The 18,371-nt window shown below is 39.9% G+C and overlaps 1 protein-coding gene across 4 annotated transcripts in view; it reads left to right on the forward strand.

Annotated features, from left to right (window-relative positions):
* Positions 1-18,371, forward strand: part of OSBPL9 (oxysterol binding protein like 9) — a 56,546-nt gene that overhangs the window by 21,652 nt on the left and 16,523 nt on the right. For 2 of the 4 annotated variants that reach the window (XM_054286192.1, XM_054286193.1), the window contains exons 1-3: positions 5,193-5,211; positions 12,027-12,122; positions 13,855-13,902. In XM_054286192.1, coding sequence (XP_054142167.1) covers positions 5,203-5,211; positions 12,027-12,122; positions 13,855-13,902 — 153 coding nt within the window. In that variant the 5' untranslated portion in view covers positions 5,193-5,202. Of the gene's footprint in view, positions 1-2,747; positions 2,851-3,668; positions 3,672-5,192; positions 5,212-6,322; positions 6,346-6,727; positions 6,748-12,026; positions 12,123-13,854; positions 13,903-18,371 lie in introns of those variants that run through there. The other 2 variants (XM_054286195.1, XM_054286194.1) reach the window with 2 other exon arrangements.

Here is an 18,371-nt window from a genome sequence, read left to right on the forward strand (position 1 = left end):
AGTCTTCTCATGGCAGTGTTCTGGATTTATCGTGCCTGAGACTTTCTCCAAGTAGCAGGATTGATGAGATTCATGTGTGCTCCCTAAGGATTGATCATGCTATGCCAGAAGAGTGCAATGTCTAATATATGAGGAAAAAATACAGATTTTTTTCCCCCTCTGCTGAGCCCTGGTAGAGAGAGCTGTAAAGGGGTCATTGGAGAAGCAGAAGTTTGAAAATTTTAGTTTATTAATGAGCACAGAAAAGTCAGTTTCATTTTGGAACTGTATAGATTGGTTGGTTTCCAGGTCTTCCCTGCTGCTGTAAGGCCTCTCTGTTCTGGTGGGGGTTCAGATACAAGTCAGAAAGTGATAACCTTTGTTAATGGGCTACTGTATATTAAGATCAGTATTTAACTAACACCACGACCTCTTTTTGCTGGCACTATGGAAGATCACAGGAATCCTGCTGCAATGCAAGGATTAATTCACTGGTCTGCAGCTTAATTGTTTCCTTTTTAGTTTAAATAATCGTGGGAAAAAGCCCTTCAACATAGGATATTTGTATCCCATTAATTACTTAATAGCTCCTCAGTGACTTGTACCCCAGTTCCCCAGTAAGATGTTTTTTGGGAATGGGAGACAGTGATTTAAAAAAACACCACAGAAAGACAGAAACTTTACAGACATTGAAATAATTCTAAGCACTGTTCTTTTGGACACACTTTTGAAAATTTAAAGCACTGAGACATTTCAAATACTGATAGATTAATGACATAGGTGACTATATATGTTTATTACTGACTGGAAGTATAATATATGAAGAGTAAACTATATTCTTCCCATAATAGTATAGGAAGAATAAACTTGATTGATATGTCTGGCAGGACTAGGCCAAGGAGCCTGATTTTGGTAAGCAGAACCAAAAAAACTAAGAAGCATTAAAATTGATTCTAGTTGACTAGTTCAGTAATTGAAACTAGTGTTAAGGTGTAATGCTGTGCAAAAAGAACAGCGTTTGTGTGTGCATGTGTGTACAAAATGTGAGAAGAAAATATGTAATTTGCATGTTGCAAAATGTATTTAGTGTAGTGCAGTCACTGGACAGAGTTCACAGGGCCTCTGTCCCTCCATCCTGTCTGCTTTCACTGAATTCTAAACTTGTCCTCAGTGCCTGCTTCAGCTTCTCAATTAAAATATGGATCATCAGTAAGTTAATATCCTGTAAGTTAAAAGTTCTTTCTAATGAGGCATATCCAGCTTTTTAACACTTGCTGCATTTCCTGAAGGAAAGTCATCTGCTTGTCTGAGTAACATTTAATTACTTGAACTTCTTCCTCTTTCTTTGTGCATCTGAAAGCACTTTGATAGCCACTTTTCCTTATGTCTGGTTTTAATTTGTTCAGGTTAATGGTATTGTGGCTGAAATACCTGTGGCAATTGATCATAATCTAGTTTTTAAATTTTAAAAGAACAGTGAGTAAGGATTGACTTGTAGTAGATTGTGTACTTGTAGGAAACATGTGTACTTGTAGGAAAAAAAGTAGATAGATTTCAATCTTTTACCTTGTGTGTAGTGAAAGTTTTGTCCCACTGTTTTGTGAGGCCACCTCATCAGTTAGGCTCTGAGCAAGCTTATGTATTAAAAATACATTCTTAATTATTTCTCACAAACACATATATTATCAGTTCTCTCCTGATGGTTTTGTTAACTTGACATAGTGTATATATGTTGAAGTAAACAGTGCAGTATGTTTATCTTTAAATTGCTAGGGTTGTCTTTGGGGAGTTTAGAAAAATCTACATATTCAGGAGACTTGGGGCATTTTTAAGTACTAATAAGTTTAAGCTGCAGAATTCCAAAAAAACAAAAGCAATGGAAACAAAAGGGTGAGGAAGGGAGCATTGAAACAAAGTATTTTGAGCTGGAGAGTACATTTCACTATAGCCTAAGGATATTTCCTCTGAACTCCTTAAAAATAAGTGAGATAGAAATCTCAGCTCGCTGATTCATAATAGGTGCTAGCTCACTTAAGCTTTCCTTGCTTCTAGCAGGCTTCCTGTTTCTTTTAATATCTTCCATTTGAGTGAGGACTTAGAAACAATTGTTAATAACTGTTCTCAATCCATTTACAGGCCAGTTTGTTTACAGTCTATTTAATGCCTCTGGAATTTTCCCTTCTTTCTTTACCTGAGGTCCACTGACTGCTCCTTTGTTTTTTAAGTACTCCTAGAGCACAGCAAGGAACTCTTTCAGACTAGTGAAGTAAAGGTGGCTGGTCTGTACTGGGGATAGGGGGGAAAAAAAGCAGTTTTAGAGTAGGTTTTTTTTTTTTCAATTTAATGTTTGTTGTACGTTTAAGATTATTCTTCAGGCTTCATTATTCACACCAGTGACCTGTTAGGGGTGTTTGTCCCCTATTATGAATCCATACCTGAAAGTTACTATGTCCACACTGAAGTAGAAGTACTAGGTAATTTATTACAGGTAATTTTCTTGTAAATAAGGAAATGTAAAAATTACTTAATGACTTGAGGAATATCTGTGCAAACTCTCTTTGCATGTGTTCCCTGAAGCTGGACAAGGAACAGAGCTGTAACACAGAAGAAGAAACAGGATATTAAGGCAACTCTGGAATTTTGTTCTTGGTGATTAACACAGTGTGATTAATTTCCATATTTAGTGTGGACATCAGATCTGTTTGCCTGTGCCTTCTAGTATATAAGACTGCATGTAAGTGAACAATATCTTTTGAATTCTTTTTCAGCTCGAGATGCAGATGAGAGGGAGAAGTGGATCCACGCTTTAGAGGACACCATCCTCCGCCATACCCTCCAACTCCAGGCAAGTTTCACTTTCAATTTTCACTTGTTTTACTTTTTTTTTTCAATCAATGAAATACAGTGGCACGACTGCTAATATCCAGCACATCCTGTATGAAATCTGGCTGTTCTATGGCCTATACAATTGGATATAGTAAAACATCTGTTTAGGTTTGAGTCTGTTACATTTTTCTTGTCCTACCATAATGAAAAGCCAGAATGACACTTTCCTTTATTAGCTCATATTTATAATATATATACTTATCATTAACTCATTTTTTTAATAATTTATTATAAATATATATTTTTGTATATTTATTTATTATATATAATAATACAAATATATAATATATATTTATTGTAAGGTTCTGGATTTATTGTTGTACGTTTAATTTGGTTTTGGTGGGGGGTTTTTGTTGTTTTTTGTTTAAAACTAGGAGTCTTTTTTGGATCAAGCCTCTTGTGTGCTTGTATGCCACCTAACTTGGAAATTAAAATGAGACAGCAGCATTGAACCTCTTTCTGGATGACAAAAATGATAAATAGCTTGTTTGAAGCAGGATATCACTGTGTAAGATGGGTATCAGTGGTTTTCTGGTTGTAAAAACAGATGGTTGGATTGAGGATGATTCTTAGCTTTAGTTACCTAGTTCCAGGAGCTGGACTCTGTCATCCTTGTGGGTCACTTCCAGCTCTGGAAACTCTGTAGTTCTATGATCTAAGATCAGTTTCTTATGATACTTTATAGCTGGACATGTCTGTAAGACTTGCTGAACATTTGTTTTTGTCCTGGAGTAATCCAAACTCATGAAAGGGATTTGGCTTGTACCATCTAGGTGTCTGGTGATGGTGTAGAAATCTTAAAGCAGGTGTTCATTATTTGTGTTAAATAAAGCTTTGGTTGTGCTTTTGTAGCATGGCATGAGAATTAGGTGTCTTAATATTTGATTCAGTGTGAAGAAAGATAGAGTAAAATCTCTTAATATCTCATAAAGAGAAGCTTGTGAAGACTGATTTAGATGACATTTGCCCAATCTAAAGGGTTAGAACAAGCCTGAATTTGACCCATTGAACTTTAGACCCTTGTACTATCTCTGTCAATTTACCTGTTAGACGTAAACAGTTTCAACCTTCTTTCATCTATTAAAGACCACTACAATTTTTTTAGAGGGTAGTAGATCCCTGGATAAAAATTCCCATTTGACAGTCAGCTATTTACCCCTCCTACTGTGCCATGAGTATGTTAGAAGTAATCTTCCCATCTGGACACTATAGCTGACCAAGGGCTGAAGAATCCCACTCTGCAGTGGCTGTGAGGAGACAGGGATTACCTAGGGAGCAATATGTGGATGTAGAAGGGCTGAGCTTGCTCCCAAGGGACGTCTCTTTCCCCATCCTCAGTTTAGAAAGTGAATAGGTTAATGTGAGTGGTCCTGTTTATGGTCTGAAATGAAGTTAAAGGAATCTGTGCTGTTTTCTCCACCTGGAAGACTTTTTATGACATGGAGATACAGAGTCAAGGAATGAAACACCAGAATATACATTGGTTTTATCAAAATGTACACTTCTATGCTCTCTAGAAATTGTGAGTGTAGTTATATTGGTGGGAATAGTTTTCATGGTAGCAGCTAATAATGGAACTATTTTCCATTGCATAACTCTTCACGTTCCTGGAGATTTTCAAAAGAGTAAGGTGTATATAGGAGGAAAAAAAAAAGCCCAAGTTAGTAATTTATCTAGTAATGTTTGAGGGAATAATTAAAAAACCTGAACTGAGTACTAAGAAACACATCCTGCATTATTGTAGATATGTTCACCATGGAATGTAATACTTTGTGGCCCACTGCTGTGTGCTCACCACTCATTTTCAAGACCCTTCTTCAGTGTACGGGTCATGCAACCTTTCAGCCTCTGGCCCTTATTTTGGGGTCGGTGGAGCAGTGTTCACTCACACCCCATTCGGGAACTGCCAAGGTTTGCCACGGGAGCTGCCGAGCCTATTTCAGAATGAAACGCGACTGCACTCCTTGCCAGAGCTTCGGAGTGTGCTGTTCCTCCTGCTCCCCCTCACCGGCGGGACGCGGGGGCGGCACGAACAGGGGCCGAAGTTTGAGGGGGTTCTCGCAGGGCCGCACCCGGGCAGGAGCATCCCGCGCCTCCATGGCCGGCCAGGCCCTGCTGCTCTCCCTTGCTCCCTCCCTCCCTCCCCCGGCCGCGGCTCCCGGGGCCGGCCCGCCCCGCTCCAATCTCCGTCCGCCGTGCTGGTGACGCGCTCGGCGGGGCCGCGGCCGGGGGTCCTGCCCTTCCCTTCCCGCCCCTTCCCGCCCCTTCCCGCCCCGCTGGAGGCGGCGCTGCCGGGGCCCGGCGGGCGGGCGGCCCCGCTGCTGGGAGCACCGCGGGATGGCCGGTGTGAGTACGGGGGGCCGCGGGTCGGGCTGCGGGGGTCCCTCGGGGCAGCGAGCCCCTGCCCTTGGCGGCCGAGCGGCGCTGGCGCTGCCCGGGCACGGCGGGGACGGAGCGGGAGCGGGCACGGAGCGCCCGGGTGGCTCCGGGGGCAGCGAGAGTCGCCCGGTGCCGTGTGCCCGCAGGGATGGTGCTGTCCGTGTGCCCGCAGGGATGCTCTGTCCGTGTGCCCCAGGGATGCTGCTGTCCCATGCATTGACACGCCTTGGCTTCTGGAGCCTTTGAACAAACGGCGCTTCGTGCGCTTGGTGTTATGTTGTTGTTTCGCTTTCCTTTTCCTTCGGACAGAACAGGCGAACGGGTTCTGTGGGGATTATTGGCTCAGCGGATGGCGGGGTCTGAGTGCCGCGGCAGAGATTATTTTCTCTAAAGGCATTTTCTTAGGCTCTTAGTTTCGCTAACTAAACATGTGGTTCACAGTCACTTAAAACCTTTAGGCAGCTGGTTTTGCCCAAAATGTTGTATCTTTTCAGAGTATTTTTTTCGTATTTCCATGCTGCTTTTGAGTCTGCCTGTGCTGGTTACAGGAGTGATCAAGTTTGAAAGTCAGACTTAAAGTTGACTTCACTGTACCAAAAACTCATCTGAGCTGTGAGGAACTGCACCAAACCCCAGGGGGTTCGTGTGCTGGGTGAACCAAATCAGGAAGGATTACGAGTTAATGCGAGGTGGAGAGGTGAAGTGGTGTCTTTGTGTTCTCCAGTCTGATTAATCTTGCTGGTTTTATTTTTGCCTAAGTGTTCTGCTGTGCTGTCCTTCACTATTTATAATGGAAATGTTTTTGAAACACAGAATGAAACACACTTCTTCTGCCGCCCTCCCCCCAAGCCTAAAATGAGCTACAGGCAAGGAACTGAGTCATAAATACATAGAATGTATAAAGGGGCCCAAACTGTCCAGAGGGCTGACAATTAGTAATGTTGTATGCAAAGGGAACAACAAGGGGGAGGAAACATTTCAGATACACTTGAAGCCTGATTTGTTTGAATTCTGAAACTGAAGTGTGCTGTGTTTTCGTATGCACTTGTATTAAAGCTATTGCTAAAAATACACATAGTAGTTCTAGTATTAGCTTTGGCTGTGTAAAAGTCATTGAACAGATGGTGTGATACTACTGGAAATGCCATTCTGAACCCTGCAGAGTTTTCCCCCTTATCCCCCCAAATTGTTACTATTGTGGCATTAGCAGGCCTGTGGCTTTGCAGTGGCAGCACAGCACTGGCCTCATACCCACAGGATCTAAGGGGGAGGATGTGCTTGGGGTGAAGGCATGTTGCGGCTAAAGTTTCATGTTTGTGTGGGGAGAGAAGTTATCTCACATTTTCTTCTGTTCCCCAGCAGCATCTGATGTCAACAGCAGTCCCATTCAGACAGGACATGCTTCTCATTGTCCTGCTTTCCTTGCTGTCTGTCAGGTACACCCTGGCAGCACCCTAGAGCTGCTACAAGTGCTTTTGGGCAGTGGAATTTGGCTCTGGAATTGTCTCATGAGTTATAATGGATAGCTCATGTCTTTTAGTAACACAGTAACTTCCTTATTTGATCTACACTAATTTACTTCAGCCTCTAAGTGGCCTCTGTAGAGACAAGTGAACTGAAATCATGGAGGTGAGCAATTTCTAACCACCATTAAAGTGAAAGGAATTAAGTGAAAATTAATTGCTTTGTAGGTTGATAATTCCATAATTTAAACAAGATGTTTACTTCCTAAGTAGCAAATGATAAGAAAACTTGATGCTAGTAAGTGGGTCTGTGCTGGCTGTTGTGAAGAGTAGTTTCAGTAGTTTAAACACTGACTGACACCGTGGCTTCACCAAAATGTAGGAGTTGGTTTTGCTTCTGGAAGCAGTCCTGTCTCACTTCTCCAAGCAAAAGGGAAGAGGCAGTGTGGCAAGAAGGGTGGAATTTGGAACTTAAAATTGCTTTTCTTGCTGCTCTCTCTGCGTTTATTTTTAACCCTGATTAGTTTCCACATTGAGTTGTTTATGTGACAAGGTAAATGTTTATGCTGACTCAAAATAAAGGGCAGAGTGAAGGCTAAAGTGAACAGCAGGGGAGCTGACTTGTTTCCCCTTCATTTATGCTGGTGCAAAGTGTTTATGAGATGTTGATAGTAGCAGTTCACTTAGTACCACATTAACCAGGATTGTTTCTGACCTTTCTAAAGCTGCGAGCAAGAACACAAGGTAGAGTAAAACTTCCTTGTGTGTTAAGTATATTACACTCTAAATATATTGCATTGTTGTTAACTGGCTTTTCAGTGCTGCTCCTTTTGTGAGTCAAGAATTCTTGCACAAAACTAAAACCAGGCTCTTTTAGATTAAGAGTATATCCAGTGTAGATGTTTTACAAGTGCTAGTGGGAGGGCATAGGGTTGGCAGCCATGCTGCCCTTTTCACATTTTGCTAATGAAATAATCAGATAGTGCCTGAATACCCTAGAACATGTGCATTATCTGCACTGATTATAGATTATAAAGGCAAAGGAATGGGACTTTAAGATATACTTAGTATTTGTGAGGTTTCAGAATTGTAACCTGTGCTTTGCAGACAGAATTTTACATCAGTGTGTAAATGTTTCTGTCTTCTGAACTTTCTGTTCTCCTAGAAGATCTGATAGTATCTACAGGTACACACTCTTTGCCAAGCATTTTGTGTTTTGCAAAGTAGCACCTTTTTTTTCCCTAAGAATTACAGTAATCTGTTTGGAAGGGTCACGTGCTTTCCACAACTTATATATTTGTTTTCAAACACTTACATTCTAAGCTTCAAATATTGCATAAAAATCTAGCAGAGGAAAAAAACAGAGCTATTTTTGCCTCAAAAGTGCCCTTGTTTAATGGCTTACAAGTTCATTTCTTGTTTTTCTTCAATTTTTTATCAGTGGTCCTTACAGGCAATGTCCAGCTCATCAAAATCAAGCATGTAGGCAGGGGATATGTTTCTGATGAGATATTGTGGATGAAAGGAAAACATTTTTATTCACTCCTTCAAACTAACTTCCACAGGAATTTTTTGTTGGATTTGGAATCCTAATTAGAGGAAGAATGTAGAAGTGTCTTCAAAAAGATAAGAAATTCCACTCTGTACAGCTTTCTGCCTTCCTCCCCCAGGAAAGCTATTATTGTAATGCTTTTATTTGAGAAATATAGTTGAATTTTTCTGGTATGCTTCTTCTAAGGAGGATGTAATCTTTTCATCCCATCTGAGTTTGAAAGAACTGGTTTAAATTAGGCTGAATTACTTCTCAGCATGCACAAGTTTTGAATACAAATGCAGTAGAGATATGTGTGACTTCTAATTTGGAGGACAAGGAAACAACACGAAATTCCCTTGGTGCTGGTGGTTCTGTAGTGAAAATAAGGCTCATAATATGGATGAGGGAAAGGATGCTATGGTACCCTTTTCTCTTTTATCAGTATGGTTTGAGTATCAGGATATTTGTTCCCTCTTGGTGGGGAGCAGTCAGACATCAAATTACTTGTTTTGACACCAAACTTGTTGGTTTGGAAGATTCTGGTCAGACTAAAATTTTTAAATGACTCCCTTCTGCAGCTGTTTAATCTGTTAATTCTTTTAAACTTACATGAACGCAGGGTCTTTATTTGAGGTTAATAAAGTGTATTTACAAATAGATGTAGTTACTCAATGGAAAAACAAGTTATACTACTTCACATAGGTACTGACAGGAAGGAAGAGTTCAGTGTATTTTCTGAAGATCAAAAATAGTCTGGATTCCTGTTCTTTTCCATAATTTGAAGATACTTATTTTAGAATCACAGAATGACTTCAACTGGAGAAGACCTCTGGAAATCACCTGTTCAAGCACCTTCTCACTGAAGGTAAATTTGTACTTTTGATCAGGTTGTCAAAGGTCAAACCCAGTTGAGTTTGGAGCTCTGCCCTCCAAGGGTGGAGGTTCAGCAATAACTGCAGGCAGCCTGTTTTGTCAGCCTGTGAATAGGTGAGCAGTGGATTTTACAAGTTCCTCATAAAAATTTGATTGCTCATTGAGATGTGCAGATTCCTAAATCCAAGTTCACCAAGCTGTTAAATGCCATTCTAGTGACTCTGCTCACCTGTTCCTTTTGAGGCCTCATTTCCTTCAGGGCAGGGAAGGAGAGAAAGGGTCCCCATTTTACCTTTACTGGCTTTGAAAGACCGGAAGATCAAGAAATAAGCATTTGTTATGCAGACGTGCACTTTGTGTATCTCCTCTTTCTAAATTACTGCTGGGTTTGAAATACTGATTGATTTTGTTTGCTATTCATCCAGACTGGGGTTTTTTCTATGGTATTGCTCTTTTCAACTTTTCCAAATATCTTTTCGTTTTCAATTCTAAAACTATCTGAGCACTTAAATTATTAACCTAATCTCATATATGACAGACTAATGAATTTGCTGAGAAGATTATAAAATTTCATCTTAACTATCCAAGAGCAAACTAGTGAGGTGCTGCAGCTTTAAGTACCTGTGCTTTGCAAAATTATTCTCATGTTTCATCTCTGTTATGTTCAGCTTGACCCTTTACCTGGTTTTATGGCTTTCTCTTTACAGTTTGAAGTTTTAATTTTCTAATACAACTTCTTAGGTTACAGTTTTCACTCTGTGTTTTGTGTGGGTGTCTGCTCAGTTGTAACACTGAATGTTTTGATCAGCTTTTCCCTTAGTTCTAAAAGCCTGAAATTTAAGAATGACATTTTATCTTTAAGCCACCACTAAAAATATCAGATAGTTACATGTTCATAGTCATGGAGTGAGGACTGAAACAAAAATCAGCATTTTGATGTAGCATACAGATAGCATGCACAGTAAACCATATTTCTGTGTACAGTATCTTCAGCAGAAATTTCCTGTATGTGGTTTGGTATATGAAACCTGACCTCCAGAATTTTTAACTGAGCTTGCAGGACCATTTGCTGAACTAAAGGGTTTTGCTGGTAGCTGTACAGACAATTCCATTTTCAACAAGGAAATTGAATACCAATTTCACATCATTTCAGATGTAGTTTCAGTGCAATTTAAACTAGTTTGAGGGAGAGTCAGAAGTTGCTGGGTTGAGAGCACTCTCCCTTCTGCCTATTAGTTGTTTTAATAACTTGTTGCACTCAGTGCTTTTTGAATTTATGTTTTGTCACAGTCAAAATATTTTGGGTTTTTTCCTCATCTCCTCCTCCCTCCTCCTTGTTTCACATTATTTCTAAAATTGGCTGGTGTTGGCTGTCTAATACAGGTGAAGTATCTTCTTTTGATTACAAACCCAGCTGTATGGATAGATGTACTCCTGTAGAGCTGTTGTCAAGATCTGCATGCATATTTGTAGCAAATGAATAAAGAATAATGTTTTCTACAGTCACTAACTGGGTTTTGTTTTAGGCTGTGTGTGATACTGTGCAAGTCATTCCACTGCTGCACAAAAATGCTCACACCTCTAAAGAGCCATCAACAAAACTCTTGATATGATGGCCCAAAAATCATACAAAAATAAGAGAAATTGTGTGTTCTGACAGAGCCAACAATGCCAAAGAAAATGTGGGATTTTACAAATCCCGTAAATTTGTACCGTAATGTGGGATTTTACAAATACAGATTGCCCATCTTCCTCCATGTGGAATGTATTTCCCCACTGGTTGATCTTTCCATGCTCAGACTCTTGAGGTGCTCAGCAGTTCAAACAGCAATTGATGTTTTCAGCAGAGTTTGAAGTTGTCCTGTTTGAGATCAGTGTGAAAATATTGAGGCTGATAGCAAAGTTGTCACTGCTGTGATGCTCTCAGGATTATGTTCTCTTACAACTGATGTTTGCTTCTTTATCCTTCATGGGTTTTTCTCCTGTATATGTTTATCCTACAGTGTACAATTTTTTCCAACTTCAGTATTTGTTTCTCAGTTCTATTTGCATTAAAGGTATTGTATAAATAAACCTTTAATGTGTTTACATAGCATATGGGCATCAAGGTAGGAGTAATCAAGAATCTTCTATTTTCTTTCCTCTAATTAAAGATGTTTCCCAGTGGGAATTTGTTTGTTTAAATCAGTGGTGTATCTGTTTAGAGATAGGGATTGTGTTATATACGGAAGTGTGTTCTGAGTGGTATATTATTAGGAGAAACAAGTTTCCAAGCAAGAAAATATAAAACTAATCATTCTCATTACACTGATACATTGTCCTTGGTGCTGTGTGTGCAACTAAGTGTCAGAATTCAGATACAGTGACAAAGATGCAAATCATTATGGCTGTACAGGAACTAGGGCAACTAGGACTAATGATTTTGAACTTTTCAGATCAAAGGTATTTAAGAAAAGATTTAGCAGTTCTTAGCTAGGGAGCTGTGAGTTGAGCAATGCTGTGTGAAGTGTGAAAAGTGCAGTTAATCCCACTGGGTGTGATTTGGGCTTCCCTAGCTGAAGTGTAAGGGTATGGAATCACAAGACAGTCCTCAGAAAAATGTGAATTCTCCTTTATATTTTATAAAGAAACTTTAATCAGTGTAATTTAAGAGGATTTGTTCAATCATAAGTAATGAAATACTCTGGTGTGTGATGATTATACCCCCTGTGAAAATGTGGAGCAATTTACTGCTGCTGATTTAGCTGCAGATAGAAGCCAAATGTGTTCAGCTGTGTGCCAGTGTCTGCACGTGGCAGGCAAGGCAGCATTTTCTCAGTCAGATGGCAGGCAAAACCATATTGCTGTTGTACTTTTTTCTCCTCTGAGGGGCTAATTAAATATTTTAATTTTGTTTGTTTATTTATTTCTAGGGTGTGGATTCAGGATTTGTTCCCAGCGTTCATGATTTTGACAAGAAACTTACTGAGGCTGATGCTTACTTACAGATCTTGATAGACCAGCTGAAGGTATGGTAACTAAATGCTGCATTTATTGTGGTGGAGATCTGTTTGTCAGGCTGGATTTCAAGGCCAGCTTGAAAGGAAACTCAACAGAGATAGCCATCAAAATGAAAATGCCTTTTTCTCAGGATTGTTAAAAATTAGAATATTTATATATAAATATAGAATATGTATATAGAAGCAGATTTAAATAAAATGGTTTACAGTGACTGAAAGATTCTGTTTTCTATAAAACCTGTATGGAAATTGCAAGGTTAAATGTGTTAAGTTTCATTTTGAAACATAATTAAATCATTGTGTTGCTCATAGCATTTGTCTGTCTTGAGGAGATTTTGTCAAGTGATGTGTAGCTACAGTTGCAGATAGTTTCAGACTTTGTTGCAGGGGTGGTGGTGGATAATCTTTGCTTTGTCCTTGAGTGAAAGCATTCTGTAGGAGTGTTGTACAATAGAGCTCTTTTAAACTTTGTATTTTAAGAATAGATGGGACTGCAAGGAACAATGAGGTCGTATCTCTCAGTCCTCACCTTATTGAGAAAAACACTTTTTGCTGCTGCTTAGGACACCTTTTTTCCCATGACTCAGCTGCTTAAAATTGCTGTTAAATTGCTTCAGTTCTGCTGGGTTGGATTTTTTCCCTGATATAATGTGCAAGTATTGCATGTGGGATATTCAGCAAAAATTCAGTTGGAGGGTGGAGAGGGGGATGAGCACAGCAACAAAAATGAAGGTAGGCAGAAGAGATGCAAAGAAAATTCAGAGCTGCCCTGCAAAGACTTGGTCAGGAGCTGTCTTTTCTGGCACTCTGGAGCCTTCACTTCACTGACAGAAGGTATTTAAATCTTTACACCTTCTAATTGTTATTTCAGGCCAGCTGGGGGGAGGGGGATAGAAATTAATTAATAATGAAAGATGAGTCAGTTTGAGGATGGACAGAGACCAGGATCACAGCCTATTTTTAGAGCTAGAAATCAGCCCTCAGGGGAAAGGGAACACATGAGTAGGTTTGAGGCAGGCAGCTGAGTGCAGAGCTGCAGCTCACTTCCTAAAAATTACATCCTCTTCTCCAAGCTGCAGGGGTGGATGTGATGAACTTTCAGCAATACCCATAGTGTTTTCTTTTCCTTGAGCAGCTTCATGGTTGTGTGTGCTCCTTAGAGTGCCCTCAGAGGCCTCTGTTAACTCTTTCAGCCCAGCTTGTGTTAAATGCACATGCAGGCTTTGCAGTGAGGGCTTGTTTCACTTTGCTTTGTTGCATCTCATATCCCACTTTTAAGAAAATAAACATAAATTAATGCTAGGAAGTCATATCTTCCCCAAAAAATGTGCTTACATGATTTGGATCATGTACCTGAATCAAGGAACCTGGAAGGGTTGATGAGAGTTAAAGCTCTTCTGGTTAAAGGTTTTTGCTGAAATAGAAGAAAGACAGCTGGAGGTGTTCTGATTAATTCAGTGATGTTTCTTAACTTCACCTTTTTCTTCAAATCATGGTAGAATTGTGAGGCTTAGCTGTGAGATCTCTTGCAGGATGGGATGATTGAGAAATTAGTAACAAATCTGCTATATCACAAATGCTGTAAAGAAATACCAGGCCAAAACTGCTTTGGATCCTAATACCAGGGTTGTATGACTTTATCTTTATTAAATGTTTTTGGTTTAAAATGTCAATGTTTCTGTCTGATTTTATGTGGAAAAATAAAAATTTCAATATTCTCACAAGTATCTCTTTCTTTCAGCTCTTTGATGAAAAACTCCAGAACTGCAAAGATGATGAACAGAGAAAAGCAAGTACATTTTGTCTTAAAAATTGTTTATCAGGTGGTGTTGTGCATCAGTTTGCTGTAGTAGAAATGCTAAGTACACATTTATTGGGTTGTCAAAATCACTTCAAGCAATTAGAACAACTTAGAACAGTTGTGTTGTGACTAAGTTTGCAAAAAAATTTTAGTAATAATGGGAGTCATAACATTATAAAAGGTTTCAGTCTGTCAGAAATAATTGCTCCTCTGCTGTCCCATGTGTTGAAATGCTTCCAACAGTGTTGAAAACATTTTAACTTAAATTTGCTATTTTTTAATCTTTAACAAGGATGAGTGTTTAATGTTGGTAGGAATTACAAAGCTATTCCGAAGGCAAAAAAATAAATACTCCTAATTATGTATTTCACATAATCAGTCTGCATCCTGTGTAGGTCTGTGACACATTGGAAGTCTGAGAATGCTTCATTCACTGAAGTGAGGGTGCCAGAAATGTAGCACAAATGTAGTAGAAATGGGGAGCACAGCTCTTTGAGCAAGGGTGTAATTCAATTAAAGGTTTGTGTTCTTTGCATCCCCTCCTGTTCCATGCCAAGGCCAGCTCTGTCAGTTCAAGCACTGTTTAAGAAAGGCTGGCACAAACCTTTGGTGGTGTGGGTTTGGCATTAAGTGTCATGCTGGTTTCATATATTAATTTGTGTGTGTGGAGGATGGGTTTAACAGTTCCTTATGAAGGATTTGTTACAGAGCAGTTGCTTCTCTCCAGCAAATGCAGTAATTTTGATATGATGAAGTAGTGGTGTATTTCATCCTTGTTCCCTCCCTCAATGTCTCTTGTGGAAAACAAGCTGTGTTCTCGTGGTGTTTGGTTCCTGTTTTGAAAACTCTTTGATGTTTTCTGTGTTTAGTTTTACTTCTTTATAATGGTTGTGACCTTTCAAGTGTTATTCATCTCACCTGATGTGTTAGGTGGTGTCTTGGGGAGCTCTTTCTCATGTACAGGCTTTTAAAAGAACTTTGAAGTGCCTCTCTGTCACTGTGTTCAATCTGTAGACAAGTGACCACAAGAGCCAGGTCCAAGGATTTTTGTATTTCTCCTTCAGTGTGTTTTACTGGGAAGAGTTGTCCTACAAGTCTGACCTCCCTCCAGATGCTGCTTTGCAGATCAGGCAGTACTTTCTTTTTTCCTGTGGCAGTGCTCCTAATCCCTAGAGGCTTTCCACATGTTGTGCTGACTCCTTTATTTGTCTGTGCAAGGTATCTGTGGCACAGATGGCTTCACTTTATAGAGAAAGGGGAGGCTCATTTTGAAGAGGTTGGCATCCTCTGGTTTTAAATCTTGATGAGGATTGCTATTACTGCAGATTCCATTTATTCTCTATTAAAAATGAAAAACACTTGACAAAGCATTCTTTTGTCTCTGCCTGCACTGAGAGGTTTTTGATACAGTATTTGGCATTTTCCCTGTTTGTTATGGAAGTATGGTTCAGCTGTCAGATGATGAGCTGAGTGTAATCTGCAGGGTGCTTCCATCAAACCCATAGTTCTTTCCTCCAAGGAAACAACTTTTGGATATTTGAGTTTTAAGTGCTTCCCAACCAGCTGAGTGCTGTTCTGCAACTGTTTATGGCCAGGGATTTCAAACCTGAGCTGTTGTTTTCGCAAGTTCACAGAGCATTGGATGAGCTGGCTTTTAGTTACAGAATATTTGGTCTTTTGGAGATGATGACACAGGTTATAGGTGTTCTGACATGCCTCAAGATCTCCTGGATCTCTTCTGAGATGTGCTAATCTCTTGAATTTGGATGAAGACAGTGCAGATGCAGGCCTGCTGAAAATGCAGGGATTTTCATGAATTCCCTGTGCTGCATTGTTGTTCTGGCAGGAGTGCAGGGTATGGGGGGATCATGCACAACCAGCAGTGCCCCAGTTCTTACAGTGTGACCAGGATTACTGGTGAGAGCTCCAGCACAGCTTTCCTGTTCACTTTGGTGGAGTTATCTTGACCACACATCAGGGAGAAGAAAACTGGAGCACTCAAAGGCACCAGAATAGCAAAGAGGTGCATGTGTGCAGGCTGGAACAAAGCTGACATTACTTAACAGGATTTGGGAGGAAAGTGCAGCCTGTTTAAGCTGTTTGGTTCAAAACAAGGGCTTTTTGTGAAGTAAATCCAAGGCTGAGCACACAGATTTGGGTTGCTCCTTACAGATTTCAACCATGAGTCAGCTCCCCCTCTGTGCCTCTGCTGCCTCTGTGCTGGGTGAGCTGATCCCTCTGTACTCCCATAATTGTTGAATGAGGCAAAAATCATGTTGGATGAGGAAAAATTAGCTTTCTCAGTGATTTCCTAAAAAATCAGGTGTCAAGGAGATGCAATGAGCAGCAAGTAGAGGGAGTAGTTTCAGCAGCAGCCTGCAGTTTGATTAGATTAAATATAGCAAATTGTGTTCTGCAATTGTAAATCTGCATTCTGCAGATGTGGATCTGCAGGAAATTGGTGTGTCAGATGAAAATATGTGTATTCATTACTGAAACCAGGGGAACTGTCTCTTACTAAAATTATATCTTCATCAGTTTTCGAAGACTAGGGATGATGAAAAGAGAAAACTGTGATAGATGTTAGTAGTAAATGTTTGGGGGGTTTTGGGGTTTTTTTATTGGTAATGTATTTTATCTTCAGCATACCTGCTTATGGTTTTCCTTGCAGTTCTGTCTAACTTATCAAAGTTCCATGTGCTGTGTTCTTGCAAGGTGGTCATGGAGCACAAATGTGAAAAATACTGGATCAATGCAAACTGTCACTGCTTAATTTGGCCAGCTCACAAAGGATTCATTTCCAAAGAGGAAAAAACTATGGTTTTATGATTTGCTGAAAGACCTTAGAAATCTGCTTGTCTTGAGGTTTTTTCCCTTTCAACCTTCCATGTGATCTTTGATAAAATTACCCTTTTGCCTGTACCTCTGTGTAAGAACAACAATGTCTCAGTGAACTCTTTGGAAAATTACAGATGGGTGGGGAGAAACCAACATCACTAAATTGCATCACATGGCCTGAGGTCACTTTCTTATTTTCAGCAACGGTGATGTCACTGAAGGGACTGAGATCTCAGTTTATTTGGTGTGTAAATACTCTGTAACAAATGGGGGGAAAAAATGAGTAAAGAATGATCAAAGCTGCTGATGGCTGCCTCCGGTTGGCTGTACAGCCTTGAGGCTGCATCATCTCCTTCAGCTGCATCATCTTTCATCCAACAAGATTTGTGTGCTTGGGTGCATTGCCTATTCTATTTTGGTGCTGAAAGGCTCAAGACTTCCATGCTGTCATGTTTAAAATGCTTTTTTAGATATGTGCTGATGAAGTTTAGACTGGAAGTCTCGTGGAGACGTGAAAAACAAACAAAAACAAAGCCAAGGAATTTTTAGCTCTTGGCATGTTTCTCTGCTAGCAGCAGGAGTAAATATAACATAACTTCATGGTATAAGATCCCTCATGTGATATACCCTAGATAAACATGATCGAGTTTTTAGTAGGAAGGGCTGAGTCTGGGTTCTGTTTTGCCAATTAATCCTGAAGAAAATGTACAGCATCCCTTGAGTAATATCTAGAGCATAAGAAATATATCTAGAGCATAACTGAGAATTTCCCCCCAGGAATTGCCTGAGAGGCTGTCACTGCATTTGTTTTGTTTTTAATCCACAAACTGGGACTGTTCATTTCTGTGGATTTAGAGCTGCCTGTCCTCCTCTTATGCTTTAGGCTTTTCCTTGCAATGCCTGGTGCAGGGAAAGGATCCTTTACACACTTGGATTATTCAACAGTCAAGAAGATTGTGACTCAAGTCACATGAGACACTCAAATTAATCAAAACAAAGAGCTCCTGTAATTGCATTAGTGGAGGTTCAGTGCTGAGCCCAGTTTAGTGATTTTGCCTCCTGCAGACAGAGCCAAGGACATCAACAGGAAGCATCTGCTGCTGCACCAGGTCATGCAGATCCTTTTGCATGCCTGAGATGCAGTTCCACACAGGAAACCCTTATGGACCAGTGTTTCTAGATAAAATTCAGTAGGCACATTTCCAGATGCACTTGGGAGGCATAGGAAGAGCAGGAACATGTGTGCACTGCTGTTTTCTGTGATTGGTTTCAAGCTGTGCTTAACTGCAAATGTTTATTGCACTTGAGTGATGGTCACTTGGTGTAATAGTGTTGAAATGTGCCACCATTCAGTGCACTTTATAAGGATACAAAATGAATTTAGAATCTTCCTGCTGCATTTCATTTTTGTTGATGTTATGCAAAAAGGAAGTATAGATTTTAATGGGTAAATATCACTGTTAAGAAATTCTTAACCTTGTCATCTTTAAGCTTAAATTATCAGTTTGGCTTCAGTCTTGTCTTGCAAATTGTCTGTATATGGAAATAGTGTTTAACATGTTGGTTTAGGGCATTTTTCCCTCCCCCAATTTAAAATTAAAATGTTGTGTTTGTACAGT

Source organism: Melozone crissalis, unplaced genomic scaffold, assembly GCF_028551555.1.
Source record: "Melozone crissalis strain CALT ecotype California unplaced genomic scaffold, PUWL_Pcris_2 ptg000045l_1, whole genome shotgun sequence".
In the NCBI taxonomy this organism is placed as follows: Eukaryota; Metazoa; Chordata; class Aves; order Passeriformes; family Passerellidae; genus Melozone; species Melozone crissalis.